We start from the raw sequence: 21,153 nt of genomic DNA, 5'->3' as shown, positions 1-21,153 counted from the left end.
TTGGAGAGACACTAGACCCAAGTGACCAAGTCACATGCTTGTGGATGAGTTGATGTTACTTGTTTGATGTGGGGTGGGACTCTAGTCTATGGCTCTATTATTATTTACGTTGGAGGCTCGGCAAGGGTTTTTAATATTAGGTTTTGAAAAATAAAATTCGGTGGAAATTAGTGTCTTTTTTTTCTTTGGAAAAATGGATAAAAAAAGAAAAATGCGTGGACGTATTACGTGATAACGCGTTGTGGATGATGAATGTCGTATTTCATTTAATGTCGGCACATTATTTTATAGAATAGATGGTATGAGTTAGGTATTGGACTCGGAAATGCCTAACAATTTTATTATTATTTTAGATTTCTAAATTAAAGTTGAAATTACAATCATAATTTTAAAAATATGATCTCAATATTATGAAATTTTTATTAATAGTAAAATAACTTTTCATATAAATCAAAATAAAGCCTTCCAGGTATAAAAGTTTCATTTTAAGTAGGCGTTTAGTAAATTAAGCAAGTTTAATAAAATAACTTAATATCACAACTTGATATAAAAAAAATAAACTTTTAAGTATTAAGTTAAAATAGTTAACGTAATTTTAATTTCAAGTTTTTTTACTTCAATTACCCATATTTAGTAAGAATATAATTTATAATTATGACTTTATATTCACAAATCATCTTTTATAATAAATATTTTTGTAATTATTTTATGTATTTACAATACTTTAAATTATTGTTTAAAATTAGTGAAAATATAAAATTAGTTAAAATAATGAGAATAAATATATCATTTTGATGATTTAGAATATATTTTAAGTGAATTTTATCAAATAATCTTAATATTTAAAAGTAAAAAGTAAGTAATAAGTTTTAAGTCAACAATTTAAAAATAATTTATTTAAAATTAACTTAAGTCATTAATTAATAAGTATTAAGTTCACCAAACATCTTTTAATTGTTTTTAATTAAATTAACTTTTTCAATAAAATCATTTATGTAATACAACAATTCTTATTGACATCGGGAGAGATATTTTGCCAAGGGGAATCAAGTAAAGAATTATGTACCATAATAATTATTAAAATAGATTTGATAAATAATTAATTATAATTAACAAACTAATTAATTTTACATATTAATTTATATATGTCAATGGAGCTAAATAATCAAAAGACCAAAAAGCATAAGCAAAGGAAAAGATTTCAGTAAAAATATTTATATATTTCTCTTTCTCTAAGAAAAGGAATCCATTGCGGGCAGTGGGATTTCGTAGGCAAGACTGCAAGAGTGACCCACATTTTTTGTTTGAAACATGAAGGAAGAGTCATAGAGTCATAATGTGCGGAGTGAAGACTGTTGATCCACTTTGGAATTTTGTATAAACATATTCATTTACCCAAACAATCCCTCCTTGATGGCCGCCATCAATGTAGCTTATTTGTGGGTTCAGCTGCCCAAGTCAAAACTATTTATTCTCTTGTCTCATTGCGAGCAATTCTATGGAGACTTGACTGCTATGCACATGGGCACGGCTGATTCCATTTTCTTCGTTTGTCCTTGCTTTGGGGAGGTTGGTCTGCATGGGCTTTCACACTCATCTTCCACTCGGGGGTTGTTAAATGTCTCAATTCAACAATATTTTATTACAACGATGTAAGCATATTTTATAGTATTGTTATAGGTTGTTCTAACAGAAAATGACAGTGAAGAAATCCTTGAAATTATATCTATGCATAAGTTACTTACATGATTTTTTTTTTTAATTGGGTATGTGTGTTTTAAAGTCGTGATTTTTAATTAGGGCAGATATGATCTTATATCATTGTATGATACTTTGAATACTTTGACCGTTCATCCTGCAATCTTATTGGACACGATGTCACACGGTTCAATGTTACAAGGACACATTGATTGTGACTTTGAAATATAAAAACCTTATATAAACGATTTATCGTGTTAACAAGAATTTTATATGTTAGTGATAGGTTTTTTTAGTAGAAATTGAATAAAAGACACTATAGAAATATGAGTTTTTTGCTAATTAGCTTGAGAATTTAAGATGAACATTTTAAAAATAATATTTGATATATTATAATCCTATTTGGAAATGTTTTTTAAACCTAGAAACTCGTGTTAATGGAAGTTTTATTGCAAATATGTTAATTAAAATATTTGGAGGTTCAACTAATCATACATATATTCATAGATGATAAATAATAATCTCATTATATCATATGATATTTTTCCACTTCTTATATCTGAATCCTAAATTATTAGCATCTTTACTTGATTTGATGTTTCTCGTTATCTTTTACATTTTTTTTTTTTATGATTTGAAATATTTATAAAAATATTTTTCATGAAGTTTCATATTTTATAAAAAAAAATATAATATTACAATGACATATAAATATAAAAAACATTCTCTATAATATCCTTTAAATGAACATATATTAATTAGAAATTTGATATACTTTCCAACAAAACTAGTAATGTTTTGAGACAAATTACAAATACTAAGTTGGTTTTAATAAATCTCTCAAAGGCCTCTTATTTTCACATAATATATTTACACTTTAAGTTCCATTTTAGAAAACGTGTGAAACATTTTTAAAGGGCAAAACATGTGTTTTGGAAAAATTGGGGGATACATGTACATGTGTTTTTTTTTTCTTAAGGTTATGTTTGGTAAACATCTTTGAAGGACAAAACATGTGTTTTGGAGAAGCCTAAAATACATGTGTTTTCTTTAAATGCCATGTTTGGTTTATCAAAAATTTGAGAAAAAATGTAAGGAAAAATATATTGAAAAGTGTCTCAAGTTTTTAATCAGTAGAGATTTCCTTTTATAAAAAATATTATATATGAAATGAAAATGAATTTGTAAAGAAATCATTCGAGGTGAATAGAGATGTGATGAAAAATGAGAGATATCACTAGAGTGAGGGGATTCATAATTCAAGGTGTAGATATAAATAATAAGGAAATATGAGATGTTTCAGAACCCAATAATTGTATCTAATTTTGTCATTTGTAATATTATCTATTGTATGATGAAATGATTATTTTTCATTCGTGTATGTAGGTATTATTGGTTGAACTATGTTAAAACTTTGTGTGCCTTTGTGTTGATTATTTTATTTTTGTATTCTTAAATTAATATTGTTTGTATTAAAGTTCCCGTTGGTATAATAAAATACAAAGGGAAAAAAATAGAAAAAATAAAAATTAAATTTAAAGTCCATAAATTATATTTTTATGCTAGTCTAAAATCATTTAACTTATTTTTAATTCATCAATATAAAGATTCAATAATTTAAAAAATAAATATATTTATAACTTATTTTAATTACATTTGATTTTATTTCATACTTTTCACCATAAGATCAAACATAAAAAAATAGTTTTTGTAAAAAACATTTTTTTTCTTTCTTGAATGTTTTTTGAAATCATATATAACCTAAAAATCATATAAAAACATATTTTTATTTAATTAAAACCTTTGGTAATATCAAAATTATTCTTATTAAATAAAAATTTATTTACATATAATTTTTCAAGTAAAAATTTAACCACATGCCTGGAGTAATGATTTCCATCCCTCCCACACCAAATGTAAAGATAGAAGATTATCCTAAACATGCAGGTAGGAAAAATAGCAAGATAATTCCTAAAATCCATGTAAAAAATATATTTTGTTTTAATAAAAATTTAAAAATAGTTACATTATTTTAATCTTAATAAAAAATATAATTCCAAACATAAAATTCTTTGTAAAAATTATCCTAAACAAACTATACAAAAATAAAATTATTAAAAATACTTTAAAAAATAAATTGTTTTCAAACAACACTGAATATAGTTTTTGATATTTTAGAAATGAAAATGATAATTTAAAATATTTAAAAATTGTTCTCAAATTTATATTTATTTAAAAAATAAAAAAAAGATTCATCAGAGAGTGTTTTTAAAAACTGTAATGGAAAATTTTGTAGGAAAGTCTTCCGAAGGTGGCGTCCATGAATTTCCGTGGAAGTTGGGTGTACGTTAAAATCACAATAACGTCTATAATCAATGAAAAATGGAATCATGTGAGTAGCACATGAGTTGGCATGACAGTTTTAAACTTTAAGCTGTGCCATCACACAGGTCGCTCTGGCCTTGCTCCCATCGGATAGATCTCCCTTTTTGGCTCTTCTCAAGATCCTCAAAAATTGTCTAGGCACTGAAAATACCCTAGAAAAGTTACGGAAACACCCCACATCTTACCATAATCTACCGAAATACTATTTTCTACCTCTCAGCTCAGCTCCCAATCCCATCACTGTTTCTGCCTGTGGGGTTGGTGGGTTTGGTTTTGGGTATTTGAATCTGGGCTTTTTGTATTGAAGGTGATTGGAGGAGAAATGTGGGAGTTGGGAGATGATAATGTGACAGATATATGAGATGAGTTTTGTCCTTTAAAGGGAATGAGCTTTTCCTTTCTGTGATTTTGAAAAAAAAAAAAAACCCTGATCTTTTTTGATTTGAAGAAGTAGTGGGGTGCCATTTGGAGGAGAAGGGAGTGTTGAAAGTGGCTGAATTGATTGGAAAAGGCCACTATGTCAGTTTCCACTCCATTTTCTGAAGACTTGTAAAAAAACTTCATTCTGGGGTGAATTTCAGTGCGATTGCAGTTTTGAAGTTTACCGGTTGTTGGAAAAATGACGAAAGAATAGTGATATTTTCAGGTTAATTCAACAACCCGTTTCCCCTCTCTTGTCATTGTCTTGGTCTCCGTTGTTTCCATGTTCTTTCTTTTGGGGCGTGGACAATAAGGCCCATTGATTACTGAGCTACTGTACAAAAGTCTCGGGGCTGGATTCTCGCCCTTTGTACATGAATACTGGGCGAGAAAATTTATGTTTCTGTTTTCTTTGACACGGTCATGTCTTATGAATTGAGGTCAGCGATTCTGGCTCATAACCACATTGGAAAAATTTTGAGTTTGGTCCTAGGACAGAGGTTTTGGAATTAAACTTCGATTGTAGATTACGCTTTGCAACTAGGAGTGTTTGGAATGGCAGAAAATGAAAAGGAAACACGATCTTTGGCCTTAACGCCAACATGGTCTGTGGCACTTGTCTTGTCGATCTTTGTTGCTGTTTCCTTGCTTGTGGAGCGCTCAATCCACCGACTAAGTAATGTAAGTGGCATTCAGCAGATATGCTGATATTTTCCTGATGCCTTCTTTTCTGTTCATCTGTGGTCAATAATAAGGAGTAGGTTTATATCTTTATTTAATTTACTTCATATAGGATTGAATTCAGGATCTTAAAGCTGGGTTTCTATGTCTTTTGAGATTCTTGTTGGAAATGAAATGCTACTGTAGTGTTTTGAATTTCATTCTTTAAAATTCTGTGAATTTTCCATGGACATGGGTCTTGTCTCTTATACCTATCAATTGTATTCCACTCTTTGAAAATTTTAATATTTTTCTATATTCTATTATGTTTGCCCCAAATCGAGTTTGATTTGTCATGCAGCAATACCAGGATATCATAGTTTTATGTTTTTCAATTGTTTTTTCAGTGGTTGCGGAAAACTAGTCGAAAGCCTTTACTTGAAGCTGTTGAGAAAATGAAAGAAGGTATTTGGCAATTGGCACTTCTGCGTGCAACCTCTTAGATCTGTCAAAGAATTATTTCTGATGCAGTGGTGATAAGTGAATGTTGATAAAAGTTGAACTTTGTTTAACTTGAATTCTCTCATTTCTAAGCTTCATATTTTGGACTTTTGTCTTCAGAGCTGATGTTGCTTGGATTTATATCTCTCCTTCTCACGGCAACCTCAAGCATGATATCTGATATTTGCATTCCATCAAAGTTCTATGATAGTCCCTTTGCTCCCTGCAGCAGGGCTGATGTTGAAGAAGGAAATGAAAGAAAGTCTTCTCAGGAACGTAAACTGTTGATGGGTTCTGTTCTTCCTCACTCATTTAGGAGAGTGTTGAATGTCTTGAGTCAGAATAGCTGCAAAGAGGCAAGTGACTTATCCATATAAAATACTGATATATTGTCTTGAACTCTAGCCTTGGTTTTGTTGAATTCAAATTATCATACTGAGATAATTTGTTCATCTTTTTCCAATGTGGTTCTTTTAATCTAAACTCTTTCTGCTAACATTTGGAATGATCTAGGGGAAATCAAATTTTGTTTTGTTGTGCAGGGACATGAACCATTTGTTTCATATGAAGGTCTTGAGCAGTTGCACCGCTTCATCTTTGTCATGGCAGTAACACATGTATCTTACAGCTGCTTAACTATGTTGCTGGCAATTGTGAAGGTCAAACATTTTTTTTTTCAATTATAATTATGGCAAACCTGACTCAAAAGTTTGCATCTGTTTACTCATCTTGCAGTCCCTCTCTTTTTTGTTTAATTTTAACTCTGCTGTTTTAAGAAATGAAAGAATAGTGGAATGACAAAGAAAGATTTAAGAATTATTATAACTCATTATGATCAACGGAAAGATGTTGGATCTACAATATAAACATCAAAGCCTCTGTACAAAATGATCCAAAAATTGAAGACTCTAGCCTGCCTTAGAAAGATAGAATCTTCTCTAAAGTCCTCCAAGGTCTTTGCTCCCTTCTTAGACATGGAATCTGCTTCCTTCTTATTTTCTATGGCCATCCAGTTTACTTGTATCCCCAGGTGTGACTCAAGCGCCCAAATAGGGTAGCCATATTTCTCTTACATAATGTTTGGTCCATCCATGCGTAATATGAATGTACAATGGTTTTCCCATATTGTTAAATTGAGATTAGACATATCTCATGTGAAATTGCTTTTTTGGTTATGGACCTTTATTAATCTCATTTGTGTTTGAGAACTCCAAATTATGTGGCAAAAAAAAGGAAGGGCAGAGTGTGGGGTGCCTTTAATTGGAGAATAAAAATGAAAAGCTCCTCTATTTGTTATTACCTTTGCAAACAGTTTGACATAGTAACTACTTGTCCAGATTCACAGTTGGAGGGAATGGGAGGATGAAGCTCATAGGGACCGGCATGATGTATTGACTGGTAAGCTTTAAAATGGTATCAGATAGACTAACAGTTCCTTTATATTGACTGAAGTTTCTTGTGGATGAGGATACAGTACATATTTATGAATTTTGACTCCTGGATCCTCAATGACTTTCATGGCTTTGTAGAAAAATAAGTAGGTGCTAGAAATTCAAATGTTTAGATATTCTTTGCTATATTAGGGTACTTAGGATTGTTTGTTGGTGCATGTGAATTTGTTGGAGAGGATTTCGGGAAGTTTGGAAAAACTGTGACCAGAGATAGGACTTTGTGTCTGCACCTTCTATTGTTGTTCTCCTGCATGGTATCAGATTTGCTTCTCAACAAACTGCCATGGTGACAACCTGATCCCATTGGAGTTACTGTGGTTCCAAGTTTAATGGAAAAAGCCAATGCACACAAGTCACTGCTTTATGAAAGTTCCATGAGAAATATGTGGAATTGCATATAAATTTTCTTAAAGAATATGACCTAACAAGGCCCTATATAACTCCAATAGAAAAAGCAAAGCCTTATTTACCAACTACTCGCAGTTGATGAGACAAATCCATTTTCACCATTTAGCTTTATCTTAGGGCATTTTTTGTATTAAATAATAAGAGTATTTGATGAATGAAATCAGAGAGGAAGTAAGTAGAGCTTTTCAGCTTCTGCTCTCTACCTTGGGTGATTGGAGTTCCAGTCTTAGTGGGCTGTCCTTCGAGAGTCTGGATGATTTGAGGTGGCAGGGTTGGAGATGCCTTTTGAGGAGGAGGTGGTGTATAAGGCTCTGTTGAGTTTCAGAGGGGATAAGGCTCCAGGCTTGATGGGCTTTCCACGACATTTTGGCAGTTTTCGTGGGAGTTTGTGAAAAATGAGGTGATGATTTTTTTCAGGGAATTTCACACGTCGGGCTGCTTTGTGCATAGTGTGAATGCTACCTTTCTAGTTCTGATCCCGAAAAAAGGGGGGGAAGCGGGGGTAGAGGACTTAAGGGATTTCGGACCAATTAGCTTGGTGGGGGGGAGGTGTTAGCTAAGGTGATTTCCAAGACCCAAAATGCGTTTGTGGAGGGTAGACAAATATTGTTTGCAGTGCTCATTGCGAATGAAGTAATAGACTCGATTTTGAAAAGTAATGGAGGGGCGATTCAATGTAAGCTGGACATCGAGAAAGCCTATGACCATGTGAAGTGTTTTTTTTGCTTATAGTTATGGAGAAACTGGGGTTTGGGGAGAGGTGATTAAGGTGGGTTAAGTGGTGTTTATCCACAATCAGGTTTTCTGTTTTGGTTAATGGAACACCTTTGGGCATTTTTCAAAACTCTAGGGGCCTAAGGCAGGGAGACCTGCCTTCACCTTACCTTTTTGTGATAGCAATGGAAGCCTTTAGCTGTCTTTTAAAAAGAGCAATTTGTGGTAGATTTTGATTGGCTTGTTAAGTGCAGGGAAGAGGATGTGAAGGGGTCAAGGTCTCCCACCTGCTGTTTGTTAATGATACTCTGGTTTTTTGTGAAGTGCGGGAGGAGCAAATGATGTATTTGTGCTGGTTGTTGATGTGGTTTGAGGCAATCTTTGGGTTGAAGGTTAATTTGGATAAAAGTGAGCTGATCCCAGTGGGAAGGGTAGAGAACGTGGATGATTTGGCTTGTGAGCTGGGCTGCAAGGTGGGAAGTCTTTTGTCCACTTATTTGGGGATGCCATTGGGAGCTCCTTTTAATTCCGTGGTAGCTTGGGATGGTATTGAGGAAAGATTCTATAAAAGATTGGCTATGTGAAAGTGACAATATATCTCTAAGGGTGGGAGAATTACTTTGATTTGTAGTACTTTGTCCAACTTGCACATTTATTTTATGTCCATCCTTCATCTGCCAAGAGTGGTTAGAATGAGATTGGAGCAGGTCCAAAGGGACTTTCTGTGGAGAAGTGGCGCTCTTGAGCAAAAACCTCATTTAGTGAGGTGGTTGACAACAAGGCTCACTTTGCTCAACAAGGCTCTCCTTGGAAAATGGACTTGATGTTTTGCAACTGAAAGAGAGGCTTCTTGGAACCAAGTTATAAGGGGGAAATATGGGGATGATCAACATGGGTAGTGTTCTTGTGAGGTTAGGGAGGGGTATGGAGTAGGGTTGTGGAAAGCAATTAGGAAGCTTAGCCACCTTGTTAGCTCTAGACTATCTTTAGTGGTGGGCAATGGCCAGAGGGTGAGCTTTTGGAAGGATAAGTGGTGTGGAACTTCATTGTTTTGCGAATCTTTTCCCTCTTTATTTGCTTTCGCTGCATCCAATGAGGTTCGGGTGAGTGATATGTGGACTGTTTAAGTAAGCGGGGGCGGGGGGGTTGGAGTTGGAACTCTTGTTTCACTAGGTCCTTCAATGATTGAGAGTTGGTTGAGGTGGAGAACCTACTGGGGTGCTTGTGTGGGGAAAGAGTGTTGATGGATGAGGAGGATGGGGTGAGGTGGTTGGAGTCCAAAAATGACAACTTCTTGGTAAAGTCCCTTTACAAAGTTTTAGAACCGAATTCATCGGTTTGTTTCCCACTGAAGATAATATGGAACTCTCAGGTGCAACCAAAAATTAGTTTCTTTGCTTGGGAAGCTTTTTGGGGTAAAGCTATGACTTTGGACCAAATTCAAAAGAGGGGTTGGGCCTTAGCAAATAGATGCTTCTTGTGCCAAGCTCATGAGGAGACTATTGACCATATTTTCCTCCATGGTGAAAAGACGAGGGAGGTGTGGAAGCTGTTTTTTACCTTGTTCGATGTGTGTTGGCTGTTCCCTTTATCAGTAAGGAGACCCTCTTGGGTTGGAATGGAGCTTGGGTGGGCAAAAAGTGAAGGGCGGTATGGAAAGCGGGCCCTTTATGTTTGCTTTGGTCTGTTTGGAAGGTTAGAAATAGAATTGCTTTTGAAGATGGGTTGCTGTCCTTGCATAGGCTGAAAGCTTATTTTGTGTATTTACTTTGGTTGGAGACCAAACCGTCTATAAAAGATGGTCTTTCGATGTTAATAGAATTTATTGATTGGGTGGGATCCCGTTGAGGGAGGAGCTGTTTTTTGTACATCTTGTTTGGACAATTTTCTTTTTTGTTCTAGTTGTAAGGGGGGAGTGTCCTTCTCTTGTACATTTTGGGCCGCTATTTTAGAGCCTCTTTCTTAATACAATACTTTTTCTTACTTATATATAAAAAAAAAAGAGTATTTGATGATGTTTTTTCCGATTGACTCGTAGTTCTCACTGCAATTTATCATGTCCTTGTAGTGCCTTTACTTTGAAACAAATTACTTGTGCTGCAGAGATTCTTCTTTCTTTGAAATGGCCAAAATCTCTTTAAACCAATTCACCTCATTTTGCTTACAATTGGTTGTAACTCTTGTTTCTCCTGAATGTATTAATTTATTATGCATCTTAGCTTGTGTTGTTACTCATCCATCTTTAGTTTAATTATTTTAGACTTGTAGTTCTCCTCATCCACGTCAACATAGAGTTGTGTGGCAGTTATCCATGTATAGGCAAATGTATGTATGTATGTCTAGGCAAATGCATGCATGCATGTGTGTAGGCAAATAGCTTGCATGACCAATTTCATGCCCTATTATTTATAGCACGAGTCATAAGTTTAATTCCCTGATGGTTGTAGGTCTGAAATATCACCCTTATCATCTGTCTATACTGGAATACTTTTTTCTTATATGAAAGATTCGAAGTTGAGGGTACTGGAATTGGACCTTTTTTTTGTGGTAGTTTTAATCATCTTTTGAACAACCTAATCAGCTACACTATATTGCCATTGAGCTATACTTCCTTGATTGTACAAGATATTGGAATCTTCATCCCCATCCTTTCTTCCTAACATGACAGATTATCATACCTCTTCCTTTTGGGAAAGAGGAAAAAAACAAAGGCAGATTATCACATGCCTCGAATTTATCCTTACTGATTTATAGTCTTCATTTTAGCCCATATGTATTTTAAAACAGTTCCCATTCCTAAATACTTACTACAGTGCACCCCATAAAATTAAATTGAAATATAATAGAACTTGATATGTGCTGGTGAAGATCATGATATTTAGAATATCAAGCAAGAGCATGAATATCTTTATACAATGTGTTTGAACTACAAGAGTATGAGCTAGTTCTTAACTTATAAGTTATGCTTTTCAACCGTGCTTCTAATATAGATCTTCTTGCTTGATGTGGTTTCACATGGCCATTATATGCTCTTCCTCTTTGATATTTTAGGGGCGTATCATGCCTTTGTGAGCTTCATCAGCATTGTTGATCTGAGGCATGTTTTAAAGTTTATTCTCAGATTCTTTGATATCTGTATATTCAAGCTAGTTCTTGACAAAAATCACGAATAAGTTAACATGAACTTACTGTATTACAGACATCACGAGAGAGTTGACAATACGAAGGCAATCAACCTTTGTCAAATTTCATACATCAAATCCTTTGGTCAGGAATAATTTTCTTATTTGGGTGGTAGGTGCACAAATTCTCATTGAAATAAAATCGTTGGTTTTTATTATTTTCCCTGTTATTACGATGTATTCTTTTTATTTACAAGGGTTCTTAGAAATGAATTTAGCAAACTATCATACATATTATTTAACTGAAGAATTCTAGAAACCTTGTGAGTTTCACAAATCAAATCCTTTATTAGGAAACAATGATTTACTTTTAGGGTTCATTGTTACCCAACTTCTTGTGCTTACACTTAGATCTTCTTCCTGTAGAAATATTTGGCGAACTATTTTGAATGGTTATTTATTTATTAGGCAAAGAACATAGAAGAAATCTTATACCAAGAAATTTTGTGCAGCTCTAAACAATAGCCTGAAATTTTGCAGCTCTAAAAGATGGCCAGAAAGTTAGTGTATTAACTCGGGGGCACTCTGACTTTTTATTAAACCCCCACATATAAGCACATACAGCATAAATGAAAAACATAACTGAACTTTGATCAACTTCCATCAAGTATTTGTTCTTTTTTACTAGTCAAAGGCTAGTACAAAGTTGAAATTGAAACCTTTTATATCATAGTTTTGCATTTTGATTTCAAGTTTGTAAACTTCAAGCATTTGAAAAATGCATTAAGAGTATTTGCAGGAGAGATTTCACTATTTAGGTTAAGATTCTTCTTCATTCTGTTTTTCAGTTTCCTTATCCTTTCTCTTCTCTCTTTTTCCCTGTTTTCTTGCTTTTCTGACATATCTTTTTGAAGTAGTTGTTATTGCTATACTTTCTACATGTTTATGTGACAGCTCTAAACTTATCATAAAGTGGTTGTGTTTGAATTTCAATTTATTTTTAGATTCACATTAAAATTGCAGACCTGTTTCTTCCGACAATTTGGGCGTTCGGTGGTTCGTGCTGACTACCTTACTCTCCGCAAGGGTTTCATAATGGTACAAAACATTCTTATGTGTCAGATAAATATGATGAATATGTCACCCTATGGTTTTATTTATGGAAATGTTTCTGGTTTAAAGTTTTTGAAGCATTGTTCCTCAAAGATAGATTGAATTTGTTATTATATCGTTAATTTCCTATGTCTAATATTGCATCGAGTATTTGCACATTTATAGTGTTCTATAAAGTATAATACAAGATTCTATCATTTTGGCATAAAACCATATGGTGAAAGAAGACCTAAACAAGGAGCATATAGAAGTTTAATATTGTAGGCAATGGGTGGGGGAGAGGCTAAGAGGAAGTCATGGTGTGGGATTATGGAAAGCTATTATGAGGCTTGTTGTGGTTAAAATTGTGGAGTGCTATTTGTCCACAGATGCCCCTTTTTGGAAGAGTGCATGGATCTCTTGGCAATAGCAGTTGATAGAGCTAGAGCTATGTGGCAAGGATCAAAACATCCCTAAATTTAACAATGGAAGATAGCTCTAGCTTGGGAAGATGCATATAATCATGATTTGACTGATAGGGAATGCTACAGTCCTCCAAACCTCAACCATTGGTCAATGTCAGGAAGTTTTCTTTATCAGTATTAGCAAAGTTCAATTCAGATTTATAATTGGATATTAAGTAAAGAGTGTCGTTCCAGGTGATTATCACAAGTTAAAATGAGACTTTTTTTTTTTATCTCTATCATCAATATTATATAAATAATCAATCAGTTACCTCATAAATTCTATGAACCCAAACTGAATTTGACCCACAAGAATTAAACTCTGTTGTCTATAAGCGTAAGAAAAATAAATTGATGATAGGCTTCTTTACTAGGATCGGAAATCATTATTTCAGAATGATTCTTTCTGAAGAGGGGAGGGGTGATTGGCAAGTAATTCTTCTCATTTTCAAATATCATGTGATTCTGAAGATGATATTAATTTTTTCTATTACTTGTTGCTAGGTGCCCATTAATCTATCTCTTATTTGCCTCTCAGAAAAAAAAAAAAGGACCTTATTACTTTTTGATATGAGCAGGGTTGTAATGGGCCTAATGGCTACTTGGTATCTAAATTTTATGTTATAACTTTGATAAGTCCATGCTCTTTATATGACATGTAGTAAACCATGCATATACTCTATTACATTGCCTTCATGTGTGTTTTTTTTTTTTTTTTATAATTATTCCTGGTTCCATGTTATTTTTCTGAATGTTTATGCTTTGTATCTTTGTTCACATGGCATGTTGTTCATAACAGAATCATGCTGGGGCCCATGGAATCAATGATTGGGACTGATAATTAGAATCTTTAATATTTTCCTCCTATGGATATTGTGAAAGAGATTTTTTATCAGTCAGATTTATAGAATTCTAGAATTTGGTTCCTGTTCCTTTCTGCATTGTTCTTGATTGATCCTGTGTGTCTTTTATTTATTCTTGTACTATTGAAGCATTCTACAATTGTTAGAGTCTGTTGCTGCTACATAATAAGTACAAGTATTAATACTGTTTTATGAATATTTACTCTTTGTTTTTTGATTCATGGCAGAATCACAACCTCACACTAAAATATGATTTTCACAGCTATATGATTCGCTCTATGGAAGAGGAATTCCAAATGATAGTTGGTGTGAGGTAAGCAACAAAGTTTTACAAATTTGTTAATTATTTTATTACTTAATAATGAACACAACTTTTTTCCTGTTTTCCATTTATGTGTGTTAATCATACCTCATTTTGTTTGTCTTACAAGGCTATACCTTGCAGAATCACAGCCCATGGCCCCCAACCCCTGGGCTGCCATCAGAAAGAAAAAAATGAACTAACTTCTGTATTATTAGTTTTTTTGTGAGAAAGGTTTACATCTGTTTATTTTGGCCGAGCATATTTTTTAACCATGAATCCTGAAAAGGATGTCCTTTTGGTTTATTTAATGAACATTTTTGTATGAAACCCATTAAGAAAGAAGAAAATATTGTGCTACCAAAAAAAAGAAAGAACTGAAAATATTGTACAAGAAATCATGGAAATCTTCCTGAAGGTGCAGAATAATATATATGACAAGGAGGAACTTTTAGTATTTTGGAATACGTTCTCCTATCAAAGAAAAAGATATTGACTTGTCTTAGAATACGTTCTCCTTTCAAAAGAACATAATCCATAGAATTCTTTCAATTTACACTTTAGATGATGTGTATGCTTCTGATGTATCAGAAATGTCTGAAATACGTTCTGAACAATGACTATATACTTCCTATAGATGGTCATGTTAGTGTTTGACAATGAGGAGTTATCGATCCAAAGATTGAAAATTTCTTTTGTATGTAATCTATGGTCTTGGTCTAGGGTGTCTGTAAATATGAGCCCTATTTCTCTTGTTAGCTTCATTGGTTGGTTAGGCTCTAAGTAAAGGCAGGTGATGTTTTTTGCTTCTTTCCCTCCCCCTTTGGGTTGAGCCTGGCTTTTACTGTATACTTCATGTATACTTTGAGGGCATTGCTTTTGGTGTCTCCTCTTTTCCATATACAACTTTTCTTTACCTATATATAAAAAAAAAACTTTCTGAACAATGACTATAAAAGGAGTTGCTGTCTTAATCTTAATACCTGAGTACCCAAAGCCACTTTCTGTTCCTAGCAAGAAACAAAATTTTGAAATGACCTCTCTTTATGTTCACTTCCAACCACACCTCAAATATAACTTTCCATATTTAAGAAAATCCCTGAGGTCACTGTTATTTCAATGGTAAAGAAGTTTACTATTTGAAACCAATCTTCACTGACTGCAGTGAGTAGAGGGCTCCAGGTCAATTAATTTTCCATTTCCTTGTTCTATTATCTTCCCATACATGTGCATGGTTTGTTAGATTGCATTTTATTAAAAATGTATCAAGCCCCTTCATGGCCAGGGTCCTCAAAATACATGATACTAATTATTGGTTAATCTATAATCTTTTCTGGAGTAAATTGTGTAAATCCCAAGGGCATTGCTGCAAGTTTGATTCGATTGTTTTGCCTTTAGTTCAAAATGTCCAGGCATCACTAATTTCTCTTCATCGGTGTTATTAATGGTTTATGTAATTGAGTTCCATAAGAACAACTGACTAAATGCCTATTTGTTTAATCTCTTGCAGTGGCCCATTGTGGGGATTTGTTGTCGTATTTATGCTGTTCAATATAAGAGGTATGGCTTGTTATGGGAAAATTGTGGCTGGAAATTGTTATTTTTATATGCTTCCCTTGGCTAACTGTGGAAATACTGAGGTTGTGCTAATGTGAGAATACTTCTGCGCACTTATTCCTTTTAGTCAGTCTCTGCAGGTGACTTTAGCCATAATTTTTGTTTGAGTGATCAATACAGCCATTATTTCCCACTCCTAGCCTCTGTTCCATTTAAGATTAATACTTGATCTTGTTAACTCACTAATGTTTTATTGGTCTTTATTCCTTTGTACAGGGTCAAATCTCTATTTCTGGATAGCCATGATTCCCATTACTGTAAGTTTTGCTTGGATCAACTTTAGTTTAAAAATTTTAGCAGTCACCTGTGTGTGACATGAATACATTTCTAGATAGTACTGTAGGCAGACAATTGAAAGCCCTAATATTGTACCTTATTTTATCTCCAACAAGTGGGGCTGTGACATGAGTGAATTTTTCTAAATAAAAGTTTTGCCTATCACCAACTTTGTTAGTTGGCCTCTCTCATGTTATGATGTGCATGTGCTTTATGTTCAATGCAGCTTGTTCTTCTGGTGGGCACAAAGCTGCAACATGTTATTGCAACCTTGGCATTGGAGAATGCTGGCATAACTGGATTTTTCGCGGGAGCAAAGTTAAAGCCTCGAAATGATCTTTTTTGGTTTAAGAAGCCAGAACTATTGTTGTTCTTAATCCATTTTATTCTATTCCAGGTTCGCATTATGTTTGTCATTGTGATGTTGCTTACTGTTCTATTATACATCATTTTAAGGAAATGTATTTTCTAGCAACTTCAAACGCCTAGAGTAGTAACACTGATGTGCATTTTTCTTTCTTCTACTCTATTTGCAGAATGCATTTGAGCTGGCTTCATTTTTTTGGTTTTGGGTACTTCCTTTTCCATATCTATGATTGGGGTTCAGTTGGAATGGTGAAGATAACTTTTTCTTTTTTCTACTCAATTTTGACCAACCTGAAATTGACTTAGAAGTTGATTTCTTTTATTCATTGGAAAGAAATTAATTTCTATATTTTATTTCCTGTCTTTGCATTGCTCCATCATTAAGAAATCACTGATTTTGATAAAACTGATAGGATGTATGCAAAAGCACTGAATAGTGTGAGATGTTAAAGCACTGGAAGTAAAAAGGGAACAAAGAATTATTTTTGTTTACTTAAATTGCTAGGACGGAGATATGTTGCTTTTTAACTAAACTGTCATGATCAATTTATTTACAGTGGCAGTTCGGTTATGATTCTTGCTTTATTAAGAAACATACACTGGTCTACATGCGGCTGATTTTGGGGTATGCATACTGTTCAACTAGCTGTGATAATATGTTCTACATTTCTGCTTGTTAAAGAAATATTTTGCTAGTTATGGGCCTTGTATTACTGATTTTGTCTTGTAGGTTCGCTGGACAGTTCCTTTGCAGCTATAGCACTTTGCCACTATATGCACTGGTTACTCAGGTACCGTTAATGATTTTATTTGCCAATTGAATTGGGGCCATGAAATATTTTTGACCTGTATTTGATTGCCAGTTTTTTTCCCTGTAAGAAATAGCCATTCTATTCAAATATAAAGAATGAAAGGATACCTGAAGGAAGAGTTACTCTTCAAAGCAAAAACAAAGAAGAAATAAACAGAATAAATTATGCGTGAGGAAAAGCCTAAATACTCTATAAGAACTAGAAGGGAACCATAGAAAACATACATGAACACAATCAGGGAGGTGGGAAATCCCCGAAATATCTCCATCAATAAAGCTTATCTCTTAGCTATTCAATCTTCTACCAGATCAACAGATCTCAGCATCCAAGAAAAACAACAGCTACTCTCTTTCGAAAGGCCTAATATCTCTCTAATCCACATATCCCATTTCCATACAAAGTTGCAATACTTGATGATTCTTCTACCTTAGTACTTTTGACCTTTTATCACTTACTTCATTGATTAAGCAATGATCATAATGCTGGAGCTTAGAATCTTTATTGTCAATCTAGATTTTTGAATATATCAATGCACCATGGGCTGCCTAGTCAAGTGTTAGATCAACTGGCTACAACCCAGTCACAACCTTCATTCCAGTTGTTCATTCTAGGTTCTATGGATCATGCTTGTAACTGTAGAACTCAAATGCAGGTGTATGTAAAGCTTAATGTTTTATAACTAAATTGTTTTCATAACATACCTGGAAATATTTAAGAGATTACTTCTACAATACAAGCGATTCAGAAATTGATAATGAACTGGTTGTTTACAAACATAATTGGAGCTGAAAGCTCTATCTTTGTAGATATCCTCATTTTCCGAATGAATAAAACTTGGTTGATAAGTGCTGTCAATTGGATACATGAATATGCTAACAAAATATGATTTGCTGCTTTCAATTTATGTACATAGTTTTCTAATAGCATGAATTTTTAATTTTCTCAGATGGGAACAAACTATAAGGCAGCCTTAATTCCGCACAGAATAAGAGAGACAATTCATGGATGGGGGAAAGCGGCTAGGAGGAAGAGAAGGCTTGGTATGTTCACAGACGATTCTACCATACACACGGACACAAGCACGGTAATGTCAGTTGAGGAAGATGATAACCGGTTGTTCGATACCCCAGAAACTGTCCATCGTGGGTGCATGGAAATCGAGATACCACCTGCTTCTCATATGACATTGGATCCTTCCCCTGTGGCTAACGAAACCTCAAGTCGGGCTGGTACACCTCTTCTTCGACCCTCTGCTTCTGTTTCAGCATCAGTCGCATTGCACCTTCACCCAGAAGGTACTCTAAGATCCTCCTCAAATACTCTAAGATCCTCCTCAATGCCTATTAGTAGAGAATGAAGGAACAATGACCCCCCTATCAAGAAGATAGTAATAGAAGAAAAGGATATTGTAACTTATAACACGAGTTTATAGAACAAAGAAATGGATATGTAACTCATAGAACAACAAAGGAATCGAAATGTGAGCTTTTGTTGTTTTCTTTACTCACATATAATGATAATGATCGAGCCTATAGTTTATCGTTTCTCTTCTATGTTCTCGATGGACTCAGCCTAGTGGCATTGACAGACTTCCCCAAATTTTTCTCAATGTTTTCACCCCTTTCTAAGACATTGATGATGCAATCCTCTCCAAACTTCTACTTCAATTTGAATGGGAAAATTATTGAAAATAACATGAGGAGCTTGACACAGCTCATATGAGATACTCAAGAGATTGCCGCAATTTACCTTTTGAGTTCCCATATGCATGAAATGGACCACATTAGGGAGAAAGCTCAGTGAGAAGCATGAGAGAGTGAGAATCATAAGAGAGCTGAGTGAGGATCATGTTTTATGTTACGAGCATGTTACATATTGTGGGTCTAGATTCTAACGGTCGAAGGTTTTAAGAAAATTGGTTGTTCAATATGTTATTATATCTCTGTTTAAATGAAGGATGTCTTCAGGTGTTATGTGACGGTATGTGAGGGGATTTAAATTATGATATACATTTTTGGTTGGGCTTTTAGAAAATTTAGTAACTCAAAAGTTTAGTCCTATGATATTAAAATGCTTTCCATCTACTCCCACACACATCTTTTTATTGTATGTAGATCTGGGATGAATTTTACCTTAATCAGGATGGGAGAGATCTGAGTATAGGAATTATTATTGTATCATAGAGGCTAATAATACCTTTAATTTTGATCAGGAAAAAGAACAAAAACTAATTAGGAAATGAGCCCATTTATTTTTGAAAACCTACTAAGCAAGTAGAAAGCATGAGCTGGCTAAACATGGAAGGTGAGATTGTGAGTGGCTCGTATAATGGGATGGTGTTGCAGCGATTAACTGAGGTGTTGATCAGCTTGCTTAGGGATGCTAGGGACCTTATGCAGAGGGCTGTATGTTGCAGAGGTATAAGCCCAGGTTTGGTGGTGGAAGCAATGGCTGACAGACCCAGACCCATGACCCATGACCCATCCTGAACATGATGGATCAAAAGGATTACAGCATGGTGGTCCACTGAATGCACAATCGCAGGACTCGCACACACCATGGTCAGGGCAATGAGGACAACCCGATTCAGACCCACACGACCAATCATACAGAAGTGTCCCACTTCTATCGCCACCGCCACCCACCATACCTGAACCAGACCCAACCCCATCCTCTGCATGAGAGTGAAGGTCCTTTGCTTTCTCATTACTAGATATGAGGACTATACGAGAATAGCAGTCTTAAACACAGCATCACAAACAACACAATATGAAGACCCTTTGCTGTAGCCATTATCTGCCAACCTGAGTGCCTTGCATGCCTCTAAACATAAAGTGCCCCTTCCATGTGTGTATATATACATATATTGAAGCTCCTAGTGCCTGCTTAGTCTGAGAGAGGGAGGGAAGGCACCAAGAGCCTTTATTCGGTTGTGCTGAAATCCCATAGTCATCATCCTATTGTGAGTTGAGTAGAGGAGTGCCTCCACATAAGTTCCTGAATTTAGGCTGGTGATGCTGTTGGAATATGTGCCCATAAATAAATGAGATTTATTTATTTATTTATTTTGTTGATTATTAATATTTTTTTTAAGGAATTATTTCAATATTATTGTTGCATGCATGTTATAGATGCTTTATAAATATCGAAAACCCTAGATTATTTAATTGTAACTTTAAATATTGTATATAAGTGTTATATACAGGAGGATAATATTTAAAGTAAAATAATCTAATATGTTCGTAATTAAAAATTAAAGTTGGGATCTTTAATTTAAAATTACTAGCGCGGTTCATTACATTCTGAATGAAATGATCTTATCCGGATTGTTAATAATGAGATTATTGGAATGAAAGCGCTTTATATAATTTGATTATATAGAACTGGAACACGATTAATTATGAATCTCTGATAAATTCCGTTATAATATAGAGCATTCAATATTAATCAATGATGGTCATATATGCATTGATCTTAATTCTGAGTGATTAATAGACTCCTATTTATTGTATTGTATTTTTTGACATACCGGGTAATGACACAAATACATAGTGTCAAATTCTTGGTGTATTGGAAGTATAATAAAATAAATAGCCGGAATATTAATATACAAGATGAAATCCATTCCTTCGTTAAGAAGTCAGATGGACGGTTCCCAGAAGTATTGGTTCGGGCCTTGAATGATAAGAGCGCTCAATTTATGATTAGACCATAAATATATTATTCATTAGAGAACCAATGGCACTTAAGGAGAAAGATATAATTAAAGAGGTTAACGGAAAAACCTAGCTTTAATTATGAACCGTTTGTGGAGGATTGACTCATATGTAGTGACTATATCAATGGGCAATTCAAATCCTTTGAATATATTTAATTTTATAATTTTAAGAGTGCAATTCCAAATTTTTAGTGGAGTAATTTTGGAATTAATATTTTGATTTTTAATTAAGTTGTTAATTAATTGTCAAAATTATTGGAGCTTAAAATTATAATGTCCATAGTT

General features: G+C 34.1%; 1 protein-coding gene across 1 annotated transcript; it reads left to right on the top strand.

Annotated features, from left to right (window-relative positions):
* The first annotated feature begins 4,144 nt into the window (after positions 1-4,144).
* LOC117908907 (MLO-like protein 11) lies at positions 4,145-18,696 on the top strand. The gene is made up of 15 exons (XM_034822740.1): positions 4,145-5,184; positions 5,571-5,628; positions 5,785-6,020; positions 6,207-6,323; positions 7,002-7,062; positions 11,437-11,531; positions 12,383-12,457; positions 14,006-14,091; positions 15,590-15,639; positions 15,913-15,953; positions 16,199-16,369; positions 16,509-16,544; positions 16,896-16,963; positions 17,069-17,129; positions 18,097-18,696. The coding sequence occupies exons 1-15, from the start codon at positions 5,059-5,061 to the stop codon at positions 18,505-18,507; spliced, it is 1,692 nt and encodes a 563-aa protein (XP_034678631.1). The 5' UTR covers positions 4,145-5,058; the 3' UTR covers positions 18,508-18,696.
* Positions 18,697-21,153: the final 2,457 nt, after the last annotated feature.

The sequence above is a fragment of the Vitis riparia genome, chromosome 19 (assembly GCF_004353265.1).
Source record: "Vitis riparia cultivar Riparia Gloire de Montpellier isolate 1030 chromosome 19, EGFV_Vit.rip_1.0, whole genome shotgun sequence".
Taxonomy (NCBI): domain Eukaryota; kingdom Viridiplantae; phylum Streptophyta; class Magnoliopsida; order Vitales; family Vitaceae; genus Vitis; species Vitis riparia.
This window is presented reverse-complemented; position numbering and strand designations above follow the sequence as displayed.